At 36.9% G+C, this 24031-nt stretch overlaps 1 protein-coding gene across 6 annotated transcripts in view; it reads left to right on the top strand.

The window, feature by feature from the left end:
- Positions 1-24031, top strand: part of Marf1 (meiosis regulator and mRNA stability factor 1-like protein) — a 210064-nt gene that overhangs the window by 166768 nt on the left and 19265 nt on the right. For 5 of the 6 annotated variants that reach the window (XM_081732009.1, XM_081732005.1, XM_081732008.1 and 2 more), the window contains 5 exons: positions 5858-6013; positions 11463-11693; positions 14713-14916; positions 16673-16940; positions 20287-20433. In XM_081732009.1, the coding sequence (XP_081588135.1) occupies positions 5858-6013; positions 11463-11693; positions 14713-14916; positions 16673-16940; positions 20287-20433 (1006 nt within the window). The remainder of the gene's footprint in view (positions 1-5857; positions 6014-11462; positions 11694-14712; positions 14917-16672; positions 16941-20286; positions 20434-24031) is intronic. The other variant, XM_081732010.1, reaches the window with a different exon arrangement.

Here is a 24031-nt window from a genome sequence, read left to right as displayed (position 1 = left end):
AGTTCTTTTCGTTTGATGAAATCAGTTTCGTAAAAACTTCAGAATGGAAGGACAATTTGAGTAAAAGTTTCAGTTAATTAAAAAGAAATGTAATGACGGTACGTTATCAGCATCGTTAATTGCAAAATACCAGCCATACCACCGTTATTCCCAAAATAAATTCTACCGAACAGAAATAACTTTTGTCGCTGACTGTATTTAAAAAATAGTGATAATTTTGCAAAAAATTCTTCAATATGCAGTGAAAACATTCTTTCCACAATGGGGGTGAGTTTCTTATAGATGCAAATACGGTAAATTTGGCCAAATGACAATAAGAAATCCAGTTTAAGTTACCAGTTACAATTTTGAATATGCTCTGTAGTTACAATTTTGAATATGCTGTGTAGCAACTATTCAGTAAAAATGTTCGAATGATACCAAAAGAGCTACGATTGCCCCAGGTAAAAGTGCATGTTGGCAAGCTGTGACGTATTTTTTTCTTAAACAGTTAATCATAGGGACTTAAAATTTTATAATGTACAAAAATAACGTGTTTACGAAATTTTATAGTGTACAAAAATATCGTGTTTACTGGGTATTCGTTTTTCGAATTATCCTAGAGGCTTATAATTTTAACTACTAAGCAACCTTGTAGCTTGCATTGGAGAAGTTTTGTAATCAGTATTGATGTAGTATGCTTGTTCTCTAATATTCACATACGAGGAGCACCCAGAAAGTAAATTTTCTTAGAGTGGTAAACATAAAGACGACGTAGTGGAACCTGTTGACACAAACTTCACAGAACGAGTTCCGTAATGTCTGAGGAAGTTATTCAATAAATAAGAAAAATTGTCATAGTTAGGATGGGTCAAATTTTGAATGTTAAAAGAACTCATCGTTGTAATATTCAAATTTTCATTATGTAACATTATTTTGTTTATATATCTTTGGTTGGAAAAAAATCGGTAAGAGTAGTTTTGAAGTTATTTCCTATAATATAGTGAAAATTGCAACAACATGTAGAATGTTTTGTGATAATGATAAATTTTAAACTCAAGTGGCCTCGCATAGCGCAGTCACTAACGCTCTAGTCTTTGGTGCAAGCAGTCCCGGGTTCTATTCCCATTGACATTCCGTCGAAAAATGCAAATGCCTTTTCAGGTCAATCATCCTGAATAAAGTTTTCCCTCATTCATATCAGGCAAGTGCCGGAATGATACCTAAGCCTACGGTCACAGTGCATTCGATTTTTCATTCTGGCGATTACAGCCGACCGCGTCTGCCGACTGCTTGGTCACTGCAACCGATTCGTCGTCAGTCTGTCTTGTGGGATACAGTATGGACGAGGAATTGCGGCTATTAGAAAATCCTGTGTTAAAAATATTACTTTTAGAGGAAGATAGGAACGAATATTCAAATACTATTTTTCAAGAAAGAGAGAAATGTGGCGAGTTTCACACGCTATTTCCAAAGTTGGTGGAGCAGCCACAGAAGTTTTTTCAGCACTTCAGAATGGAACAGGATACATTTTTAGCACATCTTACATAAGATCCGAGGACGCATAGAGAAGCAAAGTAATTTTCGAAAATGTATATCAGCAGAAGAACGGCTTGCTGTAACATGTAAATGGGAGTCTCTTTACTTGCGGTGAGTTGTAAACCATCCGCACCCGCTAGTCTGGCATAGTCTGACTACAAAAACAAAATAATTTGTTTCCTATCGGTGGTCGGTAGAAGTCGGCCGTAGTCGCCAGACCATGTCGGCGCCAATCTGACCACGTACAGTTCTCTCAATGCATTTGTTTATTTCACCGATGTCGTCAGAGTATGTCAGGCTAAAAAATTGGTGACCATAGACTAACACAGTGGTTCCAGGGCGCTTCTTCCTCCCTAATTCCCCGGACAGTGTGATCGCCGACGGACATCATCCCTCATACGTGATGGGCTAACATGGCCATAGACGCCGAAAGCTAAGAAATCTAATTCCTAATCCTAACGTTTTAAACTCAAATATCAAGAACAAACACATTTATTGGAAATTAGTGAAATACATATTTAAGGTACTAGAAATCGCAGCAGTGGACGGCGTGCTAGATTAGATTGCCAGTGGGGAAAGCCTTGGAAAATGTGAACACATTATATCAGTTCGAATTTCATTTTAAACTGTAACTACACGTCTCAGAGAAACTCTAATCCATCCGACCAATTCAGTGCTCTAGGTTTGAATAACAGAGCCCCCGACTCAAAGTAAACATGCTTGATTTGTCATTCCTACATAACGCATGCAGTACAGCTGAGGTTCCCATTATCTCGCTATGAACGCTTTGACTTGTCGAGTTTTGCAGCATTTTTCAAAAGGTTACATAGTTATCTTTATTTAATCCTTATAAGAAGTAATCACGTGGAAATTAGGTCCAGTGATGTAAAATCTGGAAGTGAAGCGCCCAGGAAATTGTTGTAAAAAGTGTTTGTATTGACAGTTGTGCAAGACCAAGCCATCGTAGCTCAAGAGTGAAGGTGAATAGCATACCGTTGTAGTGCTCAGCAGTGTAACGACTGCATCATGTTCACGTTTTAAAACAAACAAAAGAAAAAAAAGTACTGGGAACCCCCCAGGGTAACCTCAATACTATGAAAGCTATTATCATGTAAAGGTTATTAGTATTCTTTGCCTTAAAATATTGTTTTATTTATTGGTATAACTAAAGTTTTATTTATTGATGATATTATATAGGTTAAAGTGGGATTCCTTTAAGGTTGGTGTAAAGGGACAAGTATTGCCGCTAGATGTCACTACAGTCATCGTATCTCTTACATGTATTTTTTACCTTTCACGAAAATTTACAATTTCTCTTACAAATTTCAACCTAGAGACTTCAAAATTTCAGAGAAGGAACTTCATAATCTATGCAAGGGAACAATCCGTGCCGATTTTTTATTTAGAATTTTCTTCATTGTTGAAACGGTTACATTGTTAAAGGTTTGGATATCCATTTCAACATTCAAGCCATTTCAACAATAAAGAAAATGCTAAATAAAAAATCGGCACGGATTGTTCTCTTGGATAGATTATGAAGTTCCTTCTCTAAAAAATGTGAAGTCTCTAGGTTGAAATTTAAGTGAAATCGTGAATTTTCGTGAAAGGTAAAAAAATACACGAGAGAGATATGAAGACTGTAGTGACATCTAGCGGTGAAACTTGTCCCTTTAAACTAACCTTAATGTAATCAGGTGCTGCACAGTATCCTTTTTTTCCCTTTCACTTCTTGACATACTGTTCACTTAATGACACTCAGTAAATCCTATCTGCTAGAAGCAATTGCTGCAACAGTAATGTTCCAAAATCCTACAAAGAATAATACAGGTAATTTGGACGTGTTGGATCACGTTAAGATTTGGGAATTTCTTTCAGTGGCACTCTTTTCACACTTCGAGATGTTAGAGGTCGTCCGTTGGATAGCGTTTCGGAGTTTCCTCTCTCGTGGAAAACACGAGCTTCTTTCAGTCCCTAACACTTAAAATGGTGTTGGGGAAACTAATATTAGATTCTCGTTGTAGCTCATGAAGTTCAGATACCACATTCCATGTTAAACTGTAGATCACATGTCTCGTATAGCCTCGGAGTTTGGATGTTAAACTTCATACAAATAAAACCTTGCTGAAATGTCTGCATTTTAAATTGATTTAATTAATTAATTTGAGTTAACGTCGCTTTAGTGTCGAGGCTATATGAGATGGAACCTGCTGCTTAACGGTGTCGAGTACCTACACCAATCTTTATTTTTTTAGTTTCTTTGATTTATAGAGGTTAGTTTTCTGTTTCCTTTGAAATGAATTTTAATGTTTTGATTTCACTGATTTTTTAGTTAGTTAAATGCCCTTTGCTTTCTCAAAATTAATTTTCATTGCATAAAATTTAATATTGCTTCAATTTAATTATTCAGTATTAGCAGAAGTGCTAGTTCTTCACACGAACTAAAAAGTATGCTTCCTATAAAACAGTACAGTAGTTTCGGTTGTTTAACTTCAGGGTCTTCCAAGATACTCAATACTTTATTTTGAACCTTCAAAACGTGTGACATCTCCCCCACCACTTTCTCTTGAGTCAAAAATCGAGAAAATTGCTTCGTACGCGATTAGATTTAGTAAAGAAATGTCTGTTAAAAATTTGGTGTGTGTGTCACTTTCTTTCACTCACTTTTTCACTCTCTCTAACTCACTTTCTTACACTCACTCTCACTAACTCACTTTCTTACACTCATTTTTTTTCTCTCTCTCTCCTCTCTCTCTCTCTCCTCTCTCTCTCTCTCTCTCTCTCACACACACACACACACACACACACACACACACACACACACACACACACACACACACACACACACTCACTCACTCACTCACTCACTCACTCACTCACTCACTCACTCACTCACTCACTCACTCACTCACTCACTCACTCACTCACTCACTCACTCACTCACTCACTCACTCACTCACTCACTCACTCACTCACTCACTCACTCACTCACTCACTCACTCACTCACTCACTCACTCACTCACTCACTCACTCACTCACTCACTCACTCACTCACTCACTCACTCACTCACTCACTCACTCACTCACTCACTCACTCACTCACTCACTCACTCACTCACTCACTCACTCACTCACTCACTCACTCACTCACTCACTCACTCACTCACTCACTCACTCACTCACTCACTCACTCACTCACTCACTCACTCACTCACTCACTCACTCACTCACTCACTCACTCACTCACTCACTCACTCACTCACTCACTCACTCACTCACTCACTCACTCACTCACTCACTCACTCACTCACTCACTCACTCACTCACTCACTCACTCACTCACTCACTCACTCACTCACTCACTCACTCACTCACTCACTCACTCACTCACTCACTCACTCACTCACTCACTCACTCACTCACTCACTCACTCACTCACTCACTCACTCACTCACTCACTCACTCACTCACTCACTCACTCACTCACTCACTCACTCACTCACTCACTCACTCACTCACTCACTCACTCACTCACTCACACTCTCTCTCTCTCTCTCTCTCTCTCTCTCTCTCTCTCTCTCTCACTTTTTCCCTCTCACTCACTCTATCTCTCATTCATGCAGTCTCTCACACACTTGCATTCTTTGTCTTTCTTTCACTCACTTTCTCACACTCTCTCTCTCACTCACTCTCTCTCTCTCTCACACACACACACACACATATTCACTCACTCACTTTCTTTCCCTGTTACTCAGACGTTCTTTTGCGTATTAGAATAGATTGAAATTATGTAATAAATTTTAATTTTCAGCAAGTAAGGGACATTTAAATAGATTTGAAACGAAAATTAGAAAAATCAGGCTATTAACATTCCAATTCATTTCAAAGAAAACAGAAAATTAAGAACACTATAAATCAGTGAACTAAAAAATAAAAGATTGCGCAAAATGAATATCGGTAATATGGAATCTAAATAACTACTTGGATTCACTCTTCTGCTATGAAGATTTGGCTTCCACTGATTTATTTATTTATTTATTTATTTTTTAATAATGTTTATATTTGCATTGATTGCGATATTTAAAAATCAAGACGTAGGAAAGAATTCTAAAATTGACTCCCAAGGAAGTTCTACATTTTAAATATATTTATAGATGGGCGAGATCCCACGTTCTTATAAATAAAATAAAATGTGTCCAGTCACTATCCGATACTTGGTATTTATTGTTTAGAGGTTAATAGGAAAATATCTAACATATTGTAAATGTAGTAACTGCTATAAGGAATTACAATTGGGATCAAAATAGAATTGAATTATTTTAGAATGGCCCATTTTTTCAGGTAATTGAATTATTGCGCCATGCTCCCCAATGCAGTATGTTGTTTAACAAATTCATCCCAGCGTACCATCATCATTTCGGGCATCAGTGCCGAGTTGCAGACTATGGTTTTACCAAGCTTATTGAATTATTCGAAGCAATTCCTGACATTGCAAAGGTACATGGTAGGACAAAGTAGCTACTGTGTAGTAACGACCTCAGTTTTGTTTATTTATTTATTTATTTTTATTTTGCCAGTAGTAATTTTGGTTTATTTATTTTTATTTTAGCAGTAGAATTTTGTAACTGACTTATAATTTTGCATGCATCGTTGTGAAGAAATTATTCTTGGTGTAGGTCGCGCCGATTTTAGTCACTTAGAAATCTGTCTTTACTTGTTTGTTTATTGGTTTTCGGTTAGTATTAAAACTTTCCATATGAATGGCATATCGGTTTATTTTACTTACTTGAAATTCAGGTACCTGAAAGCATTTTACACCTCCTAGTTTTCAGCTTTCTCCTGGGGCCTTGTTCGTGAGGATAGAGACATCGTGTGACCGGTAGATATCGACTGGTTTTTCACACTGCTTTATCCTAAAGACGCCGTCCGTTTTATTACTTTGTTGTTTTTATTACTTTATTTCTTATTTTTATTCTCTGTAAACAAGGCTCCAGGTAAGAACCGAAAACTAGAAACGAGAAGATATTTTTAAATCTCAGCATTTCGGGTAAGTAAAATGGTTGTTAAAACTTCTGAGCGTGTTAGCATTTCGATTTAGTTTTGTAAGTTAAAATATCTGTGCCAGTAACTGGAAATTGCTGAGCAAAATTAAGGCATACTACACATTTCGGGTAGAGGTTCGTATTATTTTAACATGATTGTACCACGTATTTAAGATCCTTTTTAATGACGGCCAGTATGTGTGGTGCCGGGTTCGTTCTCAAAGCGGATACTGAATTTTGATATTGACCACCATCGTAAGGTAATTGGGGAAGCTATTTGCGGACTGAGCGTAAGGAAACAAAGACTTCTCGATTGCACTCTACCGTATCATCTAGGTAATGGTTACAAAACACATAATCTAGTAAACAAATATCTTATTAGAAGCGGAAAATGGAAATCAAAAAATAGTTAGAGAATATTTCATTTGATGTAAGAGACCTGGGTTAGGTTCTTGATGGGAGCCTTATACAGTTTAGATACCATATTAAACTGCAGATTGACGCTTTGCATAACCTCGGTGCTAAAATCCTCTGTTTTACGCCTCAAGGAAACAACTTGCTCGTACTTTTTATTTGCTGTTAATCTTGAGTTGAACATTGAATGATAAGGCAGTGTAGAAATGCATGCAAATCAGTATTCCTGTATATATTGCTTTAGTGTAAGTATTTTGTATAAAATATAATTGAATTGATTGATTTCTTGTTCAGTATACTAAACTATGTTTGTGTTAACCACATTTTATAAATTTTAGATTTTTTTTTTTTTTTTTAAACTAGTATATCTTCGTATGCCGTTTGGATTATGTAATTATGTAGATCGTAGCTTTTAATCCTATTAACTGTTATAGCTTCATTGTACGTATATTACTATACAACAGGGATGCAAATAATCACCCGCCCACTCAGGCGGGCGAGTGATTCACCGGCGTGGGCGAGTATTTAATATCACTATTGTGGTAAGTAAATGATTTCTATTGTGGGATGTCGGCTAGTAGCATTTTTCTTGGGCTAGTAAAATTTTCTTGCTTATTTGCATCCCTGCTATACAGGGTGTGTCGAAAGTTTTCATCCCTTTCGAAGTTCGTAGCTGAATGAAACGACTGCAGTTCGAAAGGATTTTTAAGTTCATGCACCATCCATGATTATTATATCGGATATCCTAAAAATGGCTCACACGGACCATAGACCACTATTCTGCAAGTCGTAATAAAGCTATATATATATATATATATATATATATATATATATATATATATATATATATATAATATTTGTACATCTTTCGGGTTCTCGCCTCGAGATAACAATTGCACTATGTGGCAGCGTCGCAGATAAAATATAGAGTAGATCTACCAATCTATCAAATAGTTGCATCGATTCTTTCCAGATGCCAGCTAAAGTCAATATAGATTGATACTAGCATCACTTATTAGTGTAGAAATCGATTTAACTGATGTATTCCTAGAGTAATGCTTATAGTTCCAAGTTAATCTGCGACATGCCATATTGTGAAATTTGGTTCCCCCATAACGACTGGAGGGGGTTCCGGAGGTCATACGATCATATAATAATTTCGCTTTATTTTGGCCTGTAGAATAGTGCTCTGTGGTCCGTGGGCGACATTTTTAGAACACCCGATATATATATATATATATAATATAAAATAGGGTGTTAATGAACTATGCCGACAAGCCGGAAGAGGTGACTCCGTACATCATCAAAATAAAAGCTCGTATGGACCTGTGGGGAAAAGTGCATAGTTTCAGCAAGGGCGCCGATCCTGGGGGGCCCGGGTCCCCCCAAAGTTCATGTGGGCTCCCCTATTGTATTTATGAATATACAATATTTGGCATAATTTAAATGCAATTTGTCTTAAAATCCTCATATATATATATATATATATATATATATATATATATACCTTCTGCATCTGAATGGGTTCCCCCAAATTTACAGACAAATCAGCGCCCTTGAGTTTCAGAGCTAGGACTGTCCAAAATCGTCGAGAAGCTAAATTTCAACACGCACTATTTCGATTCGACTGGTGATTCATATCAGCATAAATTAAGTCATAATGCATATTTCATCAATATGCATCATTGGATATGTAAGGGATCCTCTACAGGGTATAATCCCCAGCCATGCTCTTAATTTCAAAGTGGATCCAAAGTACGCAAAAGCCAAGCATTGACAACAAGAGATACACAATATTTCGGCGGGAAGTCGGAATTGTAAGGAACTACCAGCTGCACGGTTTCTCGTGTTCAGAATAATGAGTGCTGTGATATTTTGTTTCACGCTTATACGTGACACATACCGTGACGAAATACTCTCAGCACGTGTTATTCCGAATACAAGTAACCGTGAGATGGCAGTCACTAATACTTCCGACGTCCCGCTGAAGCATTCCGTACCCATTGTTGTCAAAGCTTACCTTTTTTTTGGTTGCGCATGCATTTTTGGATTGCGTATGCATGACTTCCTTTACGCTGATATGAACCGCCGGTCCACTGGGTTTTGAATTGTAAATAGCGTGTGTTGAAATTTGGCTTTGCGGCGATTTTGGACAGGTCTAACTCTGAAACTATGCATTTTTCCCCACAGGTCTATATGAAGTTTTTCTCTTGTTGTAATGTGAGGAATCACTTCTTTGTTTGTCAGTATAGTTCATTAACACCTTGTATAATACAAAATATTGAGTTTAACGTCTCATAATTAAGCATAGAGGCTAAAGGAGCTTGTGATGATGAAATGAATGATAATGGTGGGAGAAAATGGAAGAACCCCGAAAAATCCACACATACTATGTTTTTCCATCACAAAGCCAATTTAGCGGAAGCTGGGATCAGACGAGGGATCCCACGCGTCAGAAGTGGGCGCTCTATCAATTAATAATTGAAGCTACATCGTTTTCAATCAAATTTACTGACCGAAGCTGTAGAGTACATAATCAGTAAGTACACTTTGAAAGAAAAAAGACGATGAGTGAGTTGTTGAATGTAAGTAGTGTCTGTGTAGTTTTTGGTTTGAACAGAAATCTTGGTGAGGTGAGAACTTTTCAGTGAAATATTCAATGTGTCCTGGCACATCACACTTCAAGTTAGTAGTCGAACCTCTCCCATACGTTACCTAGGATGTCTACCGTCATAGAAATAACTACTGACTGGAGTCGGTTTAGTTAACTGATGGTTTGCGAGAAATGTTATTGTGCGTCGCTTTTGCACATTAGTGACATTTCCCACCAAGCAGCTGATACTTGCTCACTCTTTCGATCTGTAGGCGTTTCATTTAAATATGAGTAGTTTTGTAAATTACAATAATTTTGAATTTGAATGGAGATTTTACGCACACCCTGTAGAATGGTCGAATCATGTAGATTCACTGTCCTGTAACATATATTTATTCTTTAAGTGCTCGTTGATTTCAGAAGACTAGTTAGGTTTAAAGTTGTAGAGTCATTGGGCGAGAATTCATAACTATCCAGTAGATTCTTTGTTAGGACTAACTCATGCACTTTTTCATGTTCTTATGTTTTACTGTATTTTGTGTCTGTATAAAGTATGAAATTACACTTAATCATTGTACAGAATAATCAGAGTGTAATTACGCATTAACTTCTGTATATGAATACATTGCTGCTGTTAAAAAAAATAAAAAGACACATTTTTTAAAACAAGGTAAAGTATTCAAGTTCATTACGCACGGTTGCGTGAATATAGCCTTCTGGAAGTGGGTGACTTCAAAAGAATGAATAAAATCATGGTTATATTAACCGAATTTCTAGTGGCTTTGCTTCTTACTTTTCTTTGTAAAGTCAATTCAGTGTTCTGTAGTGGAATTCAATTAAGTTATTCTTGAAGGTTATCAAAGGCATAATAATATTCAGAAAACTTGGCCATGCTAACACCATAAGAGGAATTATACTAAATAAATGTGAATCTAAAATTTGTGTTTCAAGCCAAAACATTAAAATATCGTATGTGAAATTCTGCATTTAATTTAACATGGTCCACAGTATGCCTTTTAGACTGAAGGAAACAGATGAGTAATGACAGTGAATGATTGAAAGAATTGGAGAACGTTATGAGAGAAAATGGGAGAACTCCGAGAAAAGCCACGGGCACCATACCATCCAACACCCTGAGATCATACCTAGGGCCTAGAAAAAGAGTTGAGTGACACTTTTATGATTGCATGTTGGAAAACAAGAGTATAAGTTTACACACGCAATCATGCTAGGAATAGATGTCCACTTTTCTTTCGAAAGCGTATAATAATGTATTCCTAGGTAGGATTGTATCAAACAAAATGCATAGATTCATTCCTTTGAGGACTCAGAAGTACATTCTACAAACAGATACATGAAGAAGTTGGAAGAGAGGTGTGTCTGTTCACTTTCAACAGGTCTGTGCATTGGTCTGCTCTTTCGTATTACTGTAGCAAATAGCACTCGGGTTCCTGATCCCGATTCCAGTAAAGATACAGAATTTTGTGTTAGTTGGTATTGTGAGACCATTGAAATGCTAGTTAAATGAAGAGGAAATTCTGATCTTGAAAGAAAGAGAAATGGTGATGGAAGCTAAATTGCCGACAACATATCGCCCAACTAAAAAGCAATCTGACTGGCCAATGACCCCTTGCAGTAACGCCGGAAAGTTCCGCATAAATTCAACACAAGTTAGATGTAAAAAGTAAACACAGTATGAGAGTTTCTCGGAATATTCCAATTTTCTTTCATGTAATCATTCGATCAATGATTTCTTAGTCTTTGTAGTTTGCGACTTGCTGCACTCTAAACTGAAGATTTCATCCCTCTCCAAATCAAAGTTGTTAAAATATTGAAATTCTGTTGATAAGTAACTTTGTTCAGGGGTGTAACATGTGTTTGTATTTTGTTTCCTTAGGTGGAAGATGATGGGGAAGGCGAGAGGAAAGTAACGTTAACTCTAAAGGAGAGACTGCGTGTGTTAGCCGATCAAGTGGTGTATTTGATCCAGTCCTCTCGACGGCATTCGCTTTCTGTGGGAGCACTGGCCAATGCCTTCCTTCATCAACATGGCTATGCTCTCAAACCAGATGCTTATGAATGTGATACGTTGGAAGAACTGCTGTCCAAGATTCCACATGCAGTCAGGGTAACTAATTTTTGTTTAATTCTTAGTACTTAATTATTTCTTGGATTAGACATTATCTAATTTAATATTATTAAATTTTCGAATTCAAAAAAAATATAGCAACTTTCATCCATTACGATTTTGTGCATCAAATTTTCTCCGAAAAGTAGTTTTCGGAAACTCAAAAATACTGTAATAATTCAGCTTGTATTTTAAAATTATTAGTTTGTAGCTAGTACAAACGAAGAACACAACTAAGGAATAGTCACGAAATTGTAATAACCAGGTGCCCCGAAGCCTTCGGTTCTGCGAAGTATCCGCACGCTAGCGACATCTCTTGGCTTCAGGTAGGAAGCAACGCAACCAACGACAGCTATTAGCCTGACTGTATACTATTTGAAATTAACGTGACTAACAGGCTACGGATTTTATTTTATTTATTTATTTTATTTATTTATTTTTTTTTATCATGTAATAAGAATATCTAAATATTTGCGCCTAGATGATTATGCAATTCATAACTTAAATGTTTTGAGGTTTGCATATTAGAAAGACGAACAAACTCATTAGTTTTCCTATTGTAATAATGTCGTTTCTGTGACGTTCGCATCGTTCATTCCAAATTCGTAATAAAAGTTTTGCACGTGTGAAGATAACATAAGTTATACAGTTCTCTAAGTTGGAAGCTTTTACCATATTCTCTCATTGCCATTGTGTTCCTCTCATTCCACGACTTTCAGCTTCGAAACTGCACTATAATCGTTGTGTACTTCTTCACTTCGTTACACACAATATGCAACTGATTGTATTGTCTTATTTATGTGCAGTGAATTATAGCTTAAAAGTCACGAAGGTGAAAGACACGACGAACGAGTTTAATAATAATAATAATAATAATAATAATAATAATAATAATAATAATAATAATAATCAACTTAGAGAAAATGTGAGCTGGCTGACGCCAGATGCGTGATACGCTGTCAGCAAGTTTATCGTGCGAAATGTTTCAACAGCTAAGCACAAAGTAGAACGTTAAATACTAGTTTGGACATAACAACCACGTGAAATATATTATTATTATTATTTGTTCTAGTTTTAAAATGCCTACCACGTGCATCCGTATTAAAAAAAAAAAAAAAAAAAAAGTAAAAAAAAAAACACAGGAGAATCTGGACACTATACATGGCGTAGTCAAGAAACGCTATATACTGATGAAAACATAAATACCCAACCTGCTTGGAAAATAACATGTGTTGGTAATGTTCAATATATATATGTGTGTGTGTTCGCAGTGCATAGTCGTTCATTCAGATGCGCGTCAGAAATAGCATTGCAGGCAGTAAAAGCTTCCAGTTCAAGACAGTTTATACATATTCATCATTTTAGTTAAAGGTACTGAAGAGCAATAGCTTATTTTGTGGGCTACCGGGCCTATCGGCGGAAGCCCTAGAATATTACAAAATAATAAAATTAATTTGTATTGATAATTTTAGTTTCTTTTTTCAATGATAAAGTTTCTGAGAACTTTATGTATTTAGAAACATCCACACTAGTTTCTTTGCTCGCAGTCTGTCTCGCTTCTTAAGAGATTTTCGATTTGGCAACGCAGCAGACACCTACCTTCTCTAGTTACGTACTTTAGCAAGAATCGTGTAGTTATCAGCGCATTCTCCTTCGCTCCACCTCCAGCCGCAACTTATGAACGGGCTGCCAGGTAGCACCAGTTGCCTATAGAGTAATCGGTTTCTTTGGCGTGTGCGAAGGGTAAAGGAAATTTATAGAGCAATGACAGTGCATTTTGGGTGCTGCTGGGAAGTGTCTCGGCCGTCGTGAGCCTTTTCCGTAGCGGTTTGCGTCGACGCAAATCAGATTTTGTTTTACAGAGTTTGGCGATAGTGGACATAGCTGTTATAATTACCTGTTGCTTATTTGCGTTAGGTTGCGAAGGCTCTTACAAACTGAGGGTCCTTCATTGGTTAATCACCTATTTCAGCGTTCTTTATTACTTGCACATCTTCCATTTACTCTGATAAGTAGCTACCAGCTATCCAAAGCAAAATGTAGGGACACTTCACGCACCACATGAAGGTAGAAATGCAAGATTCTTTTACCATAATAACTTATAAGATAAAATAAGTATTTCAAATGAGCAAATCATGTTTATCTACTTGATAAAAGGAAAGGATGCTGCAAGGTTTTCTGTTAATTTGGAAGACTGTATAATAACGTGGAAACTAAAGTCGAATAATTTTATATATATATATATAATATTAGTATCAGGAATTTACAGACTAATAATCCATTTACAATTATCAAGAATAGTACATAAATAATAAAACAATCATTCATACAATAGTATTAAAGAAAGAAAAAAACATACAAAAGTAGAATAATATTACATATTAAGTAAAACATAACCAAAATTATAGAACACCAATGAGATAAATCGAAACAGTGTAATTAAAACTTGCAAAAAAAGATAATAATAATAATAATAATAATAATAATAATAATAATAATAATAATAATAATAATGTACAGGATTATAAAGGTACCCAAGCAATCAAACCAATATACGCCACTGCTGAAGAGTAAAGATTTTGATTTTGAAATACAAAAATACAAGTGATTGTGTTTATCACTTCTTACAGATAAAGCTTGCAGAGTCGACTTCTTCAATAACAAACCCTATATCCACCACACACATTTGCCCAAACCTCAATAGATATTAGAAGTAGACATTATTGATAGTAAACATTCATTTTGTTAATACACCGACACTGAATATCTTTCAAACTATATTGTAGGTATGTTCAGGGCTTGCCCCATTTTCCATTAATGCATTACTTTAGAACATAAGCTCATTAGAAATGAAACTCAAAGGGTATATATTTACAAATTGAATAGAATCACTAACCTACTAAGACCCAAACGATGATGCGAAAAGCTCATGTGTTTTTGGTGTTTGAACATGTTAGTGATAGATTAATAACTCCAATCAATTCATTTTGTCTTATTTAATGAAATGTGTTACTTGCAGCTAACTCCAACACCAAGTGGACCAATAGTTTCAATAGTTGATAGAGGATTTGTTCGTGAATTAAGTCTTAAAGTTCGTAGTTTATTGATGGAGGAACCTGATGGGAAAATGGCGGTCGAGGAATTCCTTCAGTTATTTGAGCAACGATATAACTGCCAGTGCAATATGGATATCATCCGTAAAGATCTCGCAGATATCGTACAGGTAAGAACATTATCCTACGATAATTTGTGTCGCTGCAATTTGATAGGCTGACGCAAATTTTGAAAACCCAGAATGTTTCCGATAATTAGATAATCATTTTCAGAGTTTAAAGTCTGAAATCCCGCACACTAAGCGAATAAATCCATCCCAATGATTGAACGTTAAGCAAATAAATCAATACTAGCTTTCAAAATTTGTTAGTTCCCCTTAGACGTAAATGTATACATTCATACTTCCAACTTTTCGTTTTAGTTGTAAAACCAATAAAAGACAGAAAAAAGTATTTAATTAAAAGGAGATAAGGGTGTTAGATAAATAGAAATGAAGGTAGTGTAAATGTTCCCCAATATTCCCTGTTAGTAAGTTCAGTCAGTAAATAGATGTTTTCAAGTTTATTGCTGTTTCTTTTGGAGAAAAGAAAAAAAAAATACTAACAGTGGAAGAAAATATGTAGAAACATTTACGGTGAGGAAAATCTATCACTTTTCCATTGTCTTGATTAATGCTTTTAGAGTTGAATCGAAAATTCTTCGTGGAAACGTAAACTTGATATCACCAATAATTTCTGACAGTTGCTATAGAATACATAATACACAATGAACGAAAAATTTTTATCCTGTACCCTAAGAATTAAAAAGTTCTGTCAAACTGTTTCGATGTACGCTGACATCTTGATCAATGACTTCTGTTCGCTACTGAACTGAAGGCATAAAGGTAGGAGATTCCTGCCTTCGTGCGAAATTCTTCTGAGAGGAAAATTAAATGAAATTCCCACTTCTCCAACGGTGATGAATTTGGTTTCCTAAAATACGTTACAAAATTGATAGACTTTTCTACTGTTTTAAGGTTGATAAATGTACTTTAATTATTATTAGCAGTAGTAGTAATATTTATGTTTTTTTTTTAAGTTACGAGTTTAAATCCGTAATTTCTTCCAAAGGCAGACAAATCAATTAGTCATCAAGAGAATTACACCATTTAAAAAAAAATAGACACTTTCTACTTTCGTCTCTTCTGCTACATGACTTTGCACCTGAACTTAATAACCCTAATAATGTTAGGTAAACGGTGTAAATTATGCAGTTACTCGTTATGGTGATTCTACCGTTCTGCATTCCTGTCCCTCTTTGGTCCGAATATTCGCCTCGGGAATTTACTTTTAGTCTGCGTTTTTCCCACAAAACAAGTGAGCATGTTTTGCAACCATACAGCACAACAGGCATAATCATTGTTTCATACATTTTAAACTTCAAATTCTCTGAGAGAATTCGCGAAGACAAAAGAGTTTGAATTGAATAATGACACTAATTCCCTGCTTTCAATCGACCTTTAATTTCTTCATGGACATTATTTCGTCTGTTAATGTTGATCATAGATATTGAAAATCCACTCTGTTGAAGATAGTATTTGATAACAATATTACAATGTAAATACTGTATATTAATTAATATTCATTTACATTTACATGTCAAATACTTTCAGAAACAATTTAAAATCCCTTTAGTTTGTAAAAATCTTATTACTTTGTCCTTATGTATAACTTTATTTTGGAGGGGACACGACGGTTCCGTGATAGAGCGCTTATCTCTGGTGTATGGGGTCCTTGGTTCGTCCGCGGCCACGTAAATTTGTGGTAGACAACATCGTGTCCGAGGGTTTTCTCGGAATACTCCCATATTCTCATTCCACAGTTTTTGCTTCCTTACAAAGAAAAATCTCAAACACTCATATCTAAAGCTATATTTGCTACTTTCAGATATCAGAAGAGCAAGGAGAGTCAGTATTACATCTAACTCCACTCCAGCTGTTCGCTAGAAATGCATTTCACCTTCTTCTGGAGTACAATGGTAGGATCCCTTTGACTTCTTTTGATTCTGCCTACTTTTCAAAATATGGAATGCCATGCCGACCAGCGCAGTGTGGATTCCCAACTTTAGGAGCACTTCTTCAAGCCATTCCAGAAGTAGCTCTTGTACGCGGTAGAACCCAAAAGAAAGTGGTGCTTCTAAACCAAGAAGCGAAAGGTAAGGTGTTTTTTTGATTGGTGGAAATATATTGAGTTTCACATATTGTAGAGTGTGGATGCAAAAGCTAAGCGGTAATTCACATTGGTGAGCACAGGCTGAGGGTTTATCGAAAATATTACAAACAACAGCCAAATAAATTGAATATATATAATAAGTCAAGCAACACTTCAATATGTACGTCAATATAATGTACATTATTATTTCAAATCATGCACTGAAGTGTTACTGAATTAAGGAAACACTAGTAGTAACGAGTTGCTACTCCTTTGAGCCTCATAACGACTGGCCCACGACGAAGCATGGATTTAACATGTCAGCGGAAGTAGTCTGGAAATATGGCCTGCTAGAATTTCCCATAAATTAGGTAAGGACGCCGATTGGGAATTATGTACTTATACACCCTTTTCCAGACTCCCAGTGGTCTTCAATGGGATTTGTTTGGACATCTTCGTGATCATTTCAGCAGGAAAAAGTCAGTGGAATGCTCCTTGAACCAAGTGGTAGGCAACCGGGATGTGTGATTGGAGTAGTTGTCCTGCTGACTACAATGTAAATTTACTTTGCAGATTTGTAACTATTAACAATAAACAATAGTGGAGAAATGAAGTCGAATAGGCTTGTACTCAAAAGTTCAAAAGCACATTTCATTCATTTTGTGCTTGAACTGGGAAAATACTTGGAAAAATGTTAAGATGACCATCGGATTCAAACTCGAAATATATTGATTACGAAGCAAATCACTTGACGAAAAGGTTTTTTAAGCACAACATAGCAATTGCTGGATTTTTGTTTCTGTGGTGTTGAACTAGCGTTTCTTAACCCATATACACCAACAACAAGATATATACACCCTCCATTCCAAAAGAAACCGAACGTTTAAAAAAAACAAAAAAGCAATGTACATTTTGGAACAAATCATTTTTATTAATCAACGTATTCCCCTTCTGCATCGATACACATATTTGCACGCTACAACAAGTTGTCAAACGACTTCTCCATGTCCTTTATTGGAATGGTCTTTAGGACGGCGGTCGTCGCCTTCTCAATGGCATCAATCGATGCGTGCCACTTTCCTTTCATCGCCAAATGCAGTTTCGGGAACAGATAGAAATCGCACGGAGCGAGATCTGGTGAATAGGGCGGATGATGCAACCGAATAATGTGATTTTTGACCAAAAATTCAGTTACAGGTCGCGAACGATGTGATGGTGCATTATCGTCCAAAAGAGTCCAACTGCCGATTTCGCGATATTCGGGCCGAATACGACGAATTCTTGCCAGCAAACGCTTCATGACGCCCAAGTAAAACTCTCCAGTGACTGTCTGGCCGGGCTGAACAAATTCTTTGTGGATAATTCCTTTTGAATCGTAAAAACAAATCAGCATCACCTTAACTTTTGACTTCACCAAGCGACTTTTTTTGGGGTGTTCCTTCATCCGGCACTCTCCATTCAGCACTTTGCCGCTTTGTTTCGGGCTCATATTCAAAACACCACGTCTCGTCACCAGTTACAATCGATTTCAAGAAGTTTCGATCCTGCCGAGCACTTTTAACGATGTCTTTGCAATGCGCAATTCGATCAACTTTTTGGTCTTCGGTGAGTTTGTGTGGTACAAACCGCGAATTAACCTTCTTAAGGCCCAAAACTTCGGTCAAAATGCGGTATGCGGTTGTTTGAGGAATGCCTAATTCCATTTCAATAACTTTCACCGACGATTTTTTGTTATGTTTGATGAATTCACGCACTTTTTCGATGTTTCCTTCCGATAATCCGGTTCTGGGACGGCCTGATCTTTCGTCATCATCCAGCGTCTCTCTACCCGATTTGAATCGCCTGAACCACTCGTAAACTTGCGTACGGGATAGACACTCATCACCATATGCATTTTGTAGCATTTGGTGCGTTTCACTAAAAGTTTTACCCAGTTTAACACAAAACTCAATTGCAGCTCGTTGTTTGAAACTCATTTTCCGACCGATGTACACAACACACTGACAGTTGAAACGCAATAACTTTGTTGCCGTGCATCCAAATGTCATGACATTTATACCAGTTGTCAATGAGGGACTACGCCATCTACCGGTAAAATATTACAACAGATGGCACTAGTGGTACTATTTGTTTTCAAAAGTTCGGTTTCTTTTGGAATGGAGGGTGTATATATATATATATATATATATATATATATATATATATATATATATATATATATATATATATATATATATTATGCTTGTGTAAAATTTTGGGTATTAAAAATTAAGTGCGTAAAATAAATTACAGGTGCATTAAGATAATAACCATATTTTTATTTTGGAGAAGTTGTGCATAATTGTATTACTTCATAATGTATGATTGTGAAGATTAAAACCACTAGCAGAGAAATCACACTCTGATAATTTACAATCAGTCACTTGGAAGTTCCAGATGTTAGGTATCTTTCGTGTATATATTATTTTATTTTAAGTATGCTAATATTGTTCTTACGAGGGAATATCAGAAAGTAAGGTTACAAGGTCGATATTTCTATAGTTTCGTCTGTTATAGGGGAATAAGGAGTGTGCGGTAATTTTAATACATGGAGTTGGCAACTGTGCAGTTTCAGCCACTCGCCACCTATGGCGCTAGTTGTAGGTAAACACTAATGGCGATTCGTTTGGAAACCTGGTCTCTCAAAGAAGTCTTTCAGTTATTCGATTTCTGTAGGCGAAACATGTAACCGCGGCTGAATGTCTCGTCAGCATGTCGCAGAATGGTGTCGAAAGTTGATGGCTAATAGAGAAAATGTCACCACGCTGTTGAAACAATTACGCTAGGACGTCATCGACCACCCTCCCTACAGCCCGGACCTCGCTCCAAGTGACTTGCACCTGTTCCCGTAGTTGAAGGAGAACCTAGGAGGACGTCGCTTCGCTTCAGATGTGGAGGTGAAACACTTCGTGACAACGTGGCTGAACACGCAAGGGCACAATTTTTCCGGAAGGAAACTCATCCCACGATGCAACTAGTGCCTTAACAGATATGGACACTATGTCGAAAAATAACCTAATGTATGTACTATCTGTTGGCTGTATTGTTGTATGAAATAATACGTATATACACGTTTCATTGCAGGCTTTGTAACCTTATTTTCTGATCACTCCTCGCATTAAGAACTGTCTGGAAAAAGTAGTGATTAGTCTTAGGTTAATAGAAAAGTTTTCTTTCTTCTTTATTTCTTAATAACTTCATTTCTTTCTTTCCTCCGTGTCCTAAGCGCTTCCTAGTGATTATTTACTTTGCTGCATTGATAGTCTCACATGTTTGAAACATTTGCCTTCATGTTCATTTCTTTGTTCTAGCGTATATTCCATCGTCTGTGAGGCCAGCGAACACGGGACTTCGAATGAAGAAAGACAATACTGTACATGAGCAACGGGAGCATGATTCTAATGGAGATATATCAAGGCATTCAGAAAGTATGGAAAACGACATAAGAAATAGAACAGGTAACTAAAGCAATAGTCAGTATCACATGCGTATTCTAGTTCTATTAATTTAGGTGGGATAGATACGAGGATGTTTCAGCTGAACCTCCCGATCAGAAACTATCAAAACTCACATTTAATGACACTCGCACACGAAAGTGATATTGAGCTCCTTCGTGGCAAACTTTTAGCGTACGCGCCTTTAGCGTGGGAGATCTGTGTTCGATTCCCGGTGGGAGCTCATGTGGTTCGGATTGCACGTTAATCAGTAAGTCCCGTCTCGTGTAGCCTCTCTGCAGAAAGGGGCGTTAAATTCAAAATCAGCTCAACTCAAAAGTGATATTAGTGAAAGAGAAACTCAAAATGTTTTCAGTGGCTAGTAGAACTGCCACGTACATATCCTTCGTTGTTGGGGGCAATATGGGAGAAAATGTCTACTAATGATGATAGGAGATTTTTTTGTCAAACTAAACACAACATACACTAAGCAAGTCTATGTGATAAAAAATATACAAAAAACACAATCATGTAACAGTTTCAACACACTAGATGTGTCTTCATCAGACTTCCACTACTCCTCTCCACTTCCAGAAGGAATGGATGTCTGATGATAACGTGGGTTCCTGTCACCACGGCATGGCGCGTCCTCAGGTTGCGGATCGAGGAGAAGGCCTCTAGATATAGAGGTTAGCTGCGAATATACTGAATAAGCAGTCGCGGACAGACGACTAGGAGTGGTCCTCCAGCTTGGGGGTTTGGGTAAGGCTAATACCCTCATCCTGTAAAAAAAGGTACTTGTTCAGAAACATTCACAAAAGCCTCGGACAAGGACTGATAACTTGGCACGACATCAGCAAAAGAAAATGGACATGAGATTTGGAACATGGAATATTAGGAGTCTTTATAGGGCAGGCGCGTTAAAATCCGTAACGAGTGAGTTAGAGAAATACAGGATGGACGTAGTAGGAGTTCAGGAAGTTAGGTGGGATGGAAATGGATCTGCAAATTCCGGAAATTTTACGTTCTTTTACGGGGAAGGAAATAAAAATCACCAGTTAGGAACAGGGTTTTTCGTTCACAAACGAATATTACCAGCAATTAAACGGGTTGAATTTGTTACTGACAGACTTTCTTTTATTACTCTTAAGGGACGGTGGTGTGATATTATTGTTTTAAATGTACATGCTCCAACTGAAGATAAGGGTGACGATATAAAAGATAGTTTTTACGAAGAAGTGGAACGGATATTTGACCAACTCCCGCAATACCATATGAAGATTCTATTAGGGGATTTCAACGCGAAGGTAGGACGAGAGGATATTTTATAGGGAACGAAAGTTTGCATAAGGAAAGTAATGACAACGGTGTTAGACTCGTGAACTTTGCAACATCCAAAAACCTAATCGTGAAGAGTACAAAATTCCCACATCGCGACGTTCATAAATACACTTGGACATCACCAGACGGAAAAACACATAATCAAATTGATCACGTTTTAGTAGATAGAAGAAGACAATCTAGCATAATTGACATCCGGTCGTTTAGAGGGGCTGATTGTGACACTGATCACTACCTGGTAGTAGCGATAATACGGGAGAGATTATCGTTGAATAAAGGTAATATTCAATGTCCGAAAACGGAGAGATTTAATTTAAAGAAATTAGAAGAGAGCCAGGTAAGAGAGGAATACCAGATTGAAGTTTCGAATAGATTCTCGGTCTTAGAAGACTCGGAGTGCACTAGTGTTGAGGATACTTGGATTGAAATTAGAGATAGCATTAAAAGTTCAGCAATAGAAAAATTGGGACACGCGGAAATACGTAGGAACAAACCATGGTTCGACCAAGAATGCATTAAACTAGCAGAGAAGAGAAAACAGGCAAAATTACGGTGGCTACAAAATCCGAATGAAATAACTACACAAAATTTCGCAGATATCAGGCGGGAAACTTCCAAAACTTTTAGAACAAAGAAACGGGATTTTTTGAAAGCTAAAATTAAGGAACTTGAAGATAATAGTAAAAATAAAAATATTCGGGACATGTATAAGGGGATCAGCGAATTTAAGAAAGGCTATCAACCTCGTGCTTATATATTAAAGAAATCTGACGGAACAGTTCTCACTGATACGGATAGCATCTTAAATAGATGGAAAGATTTCTTTGACGATTTGCTGAACACGCAGCCAAAAACTAATGTGCGTGGAGAAAAGGAGATACACACCGCAGAACCGTATATTCCAGAACCCAATCGAATAGAAGTGGAAGCCGCTATAAAGAAATTAAAGAAACACAAATCTCCGGGTGTAGATGAAATTCCGGCTGAGTTAATTTTAGCTGGAGGCGAAAAATTGTGGAACAAGATACACAAACTCATTCTCCTTATCTGGAACAAGGAAGAATTGCCACAAGAGTGGAAAGAGTCAATCATTGTTCCAATTCACAAGAAAGGCGACAAAACTGACTGTAATAATTATCGAGGCATTTCTCTTCTGTCAACATCCTATAAAATCCTTTCAAATATTCTGTTAGCAAGATTGACCCTATACGCAGATGAAATTATTGGAGATTATCAGTGCGGATTTAGACGAAATCGATCAACTATCGACCAAATATTTACCATTCGCCAAATACTCGAAAAGAAGTGGGAATACAATACCCCGGTACATCAACTATTTATTGATTTTAGAAAGGCTTACGACTCGGTTAGGAGAGAAACATTATACAACGTTCTTACAGAACTTGGAATACCGAGAAAGCTAATTAGATTAATTAAGATATGTTTAAGTGAATCCCAAAGTAAAGTCCGGGTAGGAAAATTTTTGTCCACGAGCTTCCACGTCGAAAATGGCCTGAAACAAGGAGATGCGTTGTCGCCATTATTATTTAACTTTGTGCTGGAATACGCCATAAGGAAAATCAAAGATAGCAACCAGGGCCTAGAGTTGAACGGCATTCACCAGGTTATGGCATATGCTGATGACGTAAATTTAATAGGGGAGGATAGGAGAACAGTAGAAATAAATGCTGAGATCTTATTAAACGCTTGCAGGAACATGGGTTTAGAAGTAAATGCAGAGAAAACTAAATACATGGAACTTCGTCGGGACCGTAATACGGCAAATTGTGGAGGCGTTAAAATATTAAATAATGCTTTTGATAAAGTGGATACTTTCAAATATTTAGGATCAATATTAACAGACGAAAATCATATTCACGAAGAAATTAAATGTCGACTAAAAGCAGGGAATTCGTGTTACTACTCGGTTCAAAATCTCTTGTCGTCGCGAATTCTGTCGAGGAATTTGAAGCTTAAAATATATAAAACGATAATCATGCCTGTTGTTCTGTATGGTTGCGAAACATGGTCGCTTACTCTGAGGGAAGAACATAGACTGAAAGTATTTGAGAACAGGATCCTGAGAAGAATATTCGGATCCAAGAGGAACGAGAATGGGGAATGGCGGAAGCTTCATAACGAGGAACTACATAGTTTATACGGTTTACCCAACATTGTTAGGGTCGTCAAGTCTAGGAGGCTTAGGTGGGCAGGTCATGTAGCTAGAATGGAAGAAAGTAGAAACGCTTTCAAAGTCTTGACTGGTAGACCCATAGGAAAA

This window comes from Thermobia domestica, chromosome 11 (assembly GCF_964235325.1).
Source record: "Thermobia domestica chromosome 11, izTheDome1.hap1.1, whole genome shotgun sequence".
NCBI lineage: Eukaryota > Metazoa > Arthropoda > Insecta > Zygentoma > Lepismatidae > Thermobia > Thermobia domestica.
The sequence above is the reverse complement of the archived record's forward strand: the minus strand, read 5'-3'. Positions and strand labels throughout refer to the sequence as shown.